A 4,166-nucleotide genomic window follows, 5' to 3' on the forward strand; every position below is an offset into this window, starting at 1 on the left:
CTACAAGCTACCCGCTACCAGCTAATTTTATCGAACACGTCCTTCATAGAATTTATATATTGTTACTTTTAACATTTCATAGAGATGGGTATAATTTTATAGAGTGTGCGATATATATATATATATATATATATATATATATATATATATATATATATATATATATATATATATATATATATATATATATATATATATTGTTACTTTTAACATTTCATAGTGTGCTAGAGATTTAGAGTGTACTTATTCATTAGGATAATGACTTAAAAGGGTAATATATTTTTCGATTTGTACACATTTGGTCATTTAGTTTTTTTTTTTCGTCCACATTTACCCTTTCAACTTGTTAAAATGTATGCATCCAGTTCTTATAACCGATCATGATATGTTATGTGAGACAATCATTGATGAGGTGTTTGGGGCTTTTGATACTTATGTCCATTACGATATCGACTGCTTGGTTGCGTAGATCTTGTGGTTTGACTTATGTCTTGTATTCTGAACGTTGGAACTTCTCCATACGATATCAGATTTTAACGATGTTTATATCCACGTGTTCGTTTTTCGAGTTTACTACAACTTTCTTTAAGATTCCACTCGTTAAAATATAATATATTTTTACTTATGATTTTCTTAAAAAAAACATTCATACATGCATTCATAAAAACATATGGATATAAAGATCGTAAGTAAAAATATATTAGTTTTTAACGAGAGTAATCTAAATGAAAGTTGTAGTAGACTAAAATACGAACGCATGGATATAAAAATCGTTAAAATCCGAGATCATATGAAGAAGTTATGACGTTCAAAACACATGGTCGAGATCGCGATGAGCATAAAAATCAAAAACCTCAAACACCTCATTAATGAATGTCCCACGTAAGATGTGAGAAAAACTGAAGAAAATCATTCATAAGTATTGAATGAGTACAAATACAAAAATAACTTATTTTGCAATATATATATATATATATATATATATATATATATATATATATATATATATATATATATATAGTAAAGATTAAATGTATACAAAATATTAAAGATTAAATATGTATAAAGTGAGAAATATATTATCATATTAAGTTATTTTTACCGGCTAATTTGAAGTAATCGGACATATAGACTGAATGTGTAAATGTGGACGAAAAAAAAAATTCAATAATCAAATATATATAAAAATCAAAAAATATATTCATTTTTCATTTTTATATATTTATATAATGTAAAATAAATTCGAGTTAAAGTCTTTATTTTATTTTACGGTTTATGAACAGAAGTAATGACAAATATAATGGAGTTGAAGATATTTTTAGCATTTAAAAAAAATGATCTGGATACTATAGTTTGGAACAACCGGTGCAATTCAATCGTATGAGAACTACTTTTTTTTTTTTTTGGTTTCTACTTCGTACCTGCTCCAATGGAGCTTTTGCTAACCAAAAAGAAAATCAAGTTTTATGTTTGTTTCCATTAATATTATCGTTATTATCGATATGTATGAGACATAAATTTCAACGAATTTGATTTTATATGAAAGTAGGTACTCATATATATGGTTATTGTTATCATTATAAATACTTCATCATCAAACTTATTATAAAGGCAATTCAAACGATTGCTAAAATATTCATTGTCGATCAATATGATTTTACATGTCGACCACGGCAGATTTTTATAGCTCTGTCCACACCTAAAATAGCGATTCGCTTTTTCCATTAAAACATCTCATTAACTCGGGTGGTCCGGGTGGAACTTGTAATACCCCTATTTGTTAGGGGTTTAAATGATAGGTTATGTCAATCAATTCAAAAGGAAATACTATCATTTTTAGATAAATGAATTTTTTTAAAAGAATGAAGAAGAAGAAGAAGAAGAAAGAAAGAAGAAGAAAGATAAAACCTTGTTTCAGTCCCCTTCCTTTCCCTCGAAGTCAACTCCACGACTCCAAACCCCACTGCTTTATATACAACTCAGGTTTCTATAAATACACACCAACTTATCCATGGAGAACGAAACCCAAATCAAGAAGAGAAAGCTTCAAATTACAACAATGGAAGTAACCGGTGAGATTTTTGTAGTTCCATTCTTTGGTCAAGGTCATCTCTTTCCAGCTATGGAGCTCTGCAAGAACATCTCTGCTCATAATTTCAATGTTACCCTCATCATCCCTTCTCATCTTTCTTCATCCATTCCCTCCACGTTTTCTAACCACTCCCCCTTAATTCATGTTACTGACATCTCCGTCACCGCTTCGCCACCACCGGAGACCGCCGACGAACCCGGATCTGAAAAAGAGGTTCAGTCATCTGGTCGTAGGGGAAACCCGCTTCAAGAGCAGAATCTGCAGATGGGTAAGGGAATCAAGTCGTTTCTATCCACAAGATCCGGAGTGCGACCCACGTGTGTCGTGATTGACAACATGATGAGCTGGTGCAAAGAGATTTTCGTAGATCATGAAATTCCGGTGGTGTCGTTCTCAACTTCCGGCGCAACCGCATCCGCCATGGGCTACGGAATGTGGAAGGCCGAGGTAGAAAATATGAAGCCCGGTGAGATCCGAGAGATCCCCGGGTTGCCTAAAGAAATGTCTGTGACTTTTTCGGATCTTAGCAGAGGTCAGAGAGTAAGGCCTCAAAGGCGGAGCCGGCCACCCGGTGATCACGCGAAACCAGATGGACACACTGGACCACCAAATAGGATGAGGCCCCATGGGCCAAGAGGTGGAGGTGGTGGTGGTGGTTCGGCTGGACCGGGTCAGAAGCCACGTTGGGTGGACGAGGTGAAGGGCTCGGCGGCGTTGCTCATCAACACTTGTGAAAATCTAGAGCATGTATTCATCGAATACATGGCCGAACAAACCAAGCTTCCAGTCTGGGGCGTTGGGCCGCTTCTACCTGAACAGTTCTGGAAATCAGCCGGCGAACTCCTCCATGATCATGAGATGAGATCGAACCACAAATCCAATTACACAGAAGATGAGGTGGTCCAGTGGTTGGAATCAAAACCACATGGATCCGTAATCTACATATCGTTTGGGAGTGAAGTTGGACCCTCAATTGAAGAGTACAAAGAACTAGCGAAAGCGTTGGAAGAATCCGAGCAGCCTTTCATCTGGGTGATCCAACCTGGTTCAGGTAAATCCGGCATCCCCCGTTCTTTCTTAGGGGCGGCGGCTATCACAGACGACAGCGAAGAAGAGGAAGGGTATTATCCAGAGGGCTTAGACGTGGCAGTTGGTAACAGGGGTTTAATCATCACTGGATGGGCACCACAGCTCTTGATTCTGAGCCACCCATCTACCGGCGGCTTCTTATCTCATTGCGGGTGGAACTCGACGGTGGAGGCAATAGGGCGAGGGGTCCCGATCTTGGGATGGCCGATTCGTGGCGATCAGTTTGATAATGCGAAGTTGGTGGCCTACCATCTTAAGATAGGGTTCGTGATGTCACGTGGTGATAGTGACAATGTAAGGCCAGGAAAGTTTAAAAAGGATGACATAGCAGCAGGAATCGAGAAACTGATGAGTGATGAAAAGGTGCACAAACAGGTGAAGGAACTTAGCAAAGAATTCGAGGGTGGTTTTCCGGCGAGTTCAGTGAAAGCATTAGGTGCTTTTGTGGAGTTTGTTAGCCAAAAAGCAACCTGATTTGGTTTTGTTAATGTAATTTATGTAAGCTTTTTTCTTATGTAGATATAAATCATCTGCGATTTTTATGGCAGATCAGAATGTATTATGTACGTAGTCTGTAAACTTAAGAAGATGAAGGCTTTGTATTTGATCTACCAAGTCCTCAATACAAATACTAATAACAATAACAATTATACTATAAATTATGAGAAATGCTGTGTCATTAGTGAAAATTGTACATCGCTCTAGGTTTGGAAATTTCAGGTTGCAAACTAGCCGCCCCGAGCCTAGTCTGAGAAGGATCCGGGCGCGACTTGTTTAAATTTTTTTGGCGTGCAGCTCGTTTCAAGCCTTATGCGTGGGCTAGAGACGGGCTTGTTAATAATTCCATGGGCTTGAGTTTTGCTTGGACTTGGCTCATATTCTCTATATCTTAGTTCTAAAATGACATTTATTAAATTCTTATATATAAAATTAATTTTTTTTATTATTATATATGTTTGTTCGTTTAGGCTCGCAAATCTAATCG

General features: G+C 36.9%; 1 protein-coding gene across 1 annotated transcript; it reads left to right on the plus strand.

Annotated features, from left to right (window-relative positions):
- Positions 1-1,660: 1,660 nt before the first annotated feature.
- Positions 1,661-3,792, plus strand: LOC111898508 (UDP-glucosyl transferase 73B2). Its single transcript, XM_023894411.3, has one exon. It carries the CDS (start codon positions 2,012-2,014, stop codon positions 3,653-3,655), a length of 1,644 nt encoding a protein of 547 aa, XP_023750179.1. The 5' UTR covers positions 1,661-2,011; the 3' UTR covers positions 3,656-3,792.
- Positions 3,793-4,166: the final 374 nt, after the last annotated feature.

The sequence above is a fragment of the Lactuca sativa genome, chromosome 3 (assembly GCF_002870075.4).
Source record: "Lactuca sativa cultivar Salinas chromosome 3, Lsat_Salinas_v11, whole genome shotgun sequence".
NCBI classification, from domain to species: Eukaryota; Viridiplantae; Streptophyta; class Magnoliopsida; order Asterales; family Asteraceae; genus Lactuca; species Lactuca sativa.

Coding starts and splice junctions, on each gene's coding strand:
- LOC111898508 (XM_023894411.3), top strand. CDS start 2,012: ATGGAGAACGAAACCCAAATCAAGAAGAGAAAGCTTCAAATTACAACA.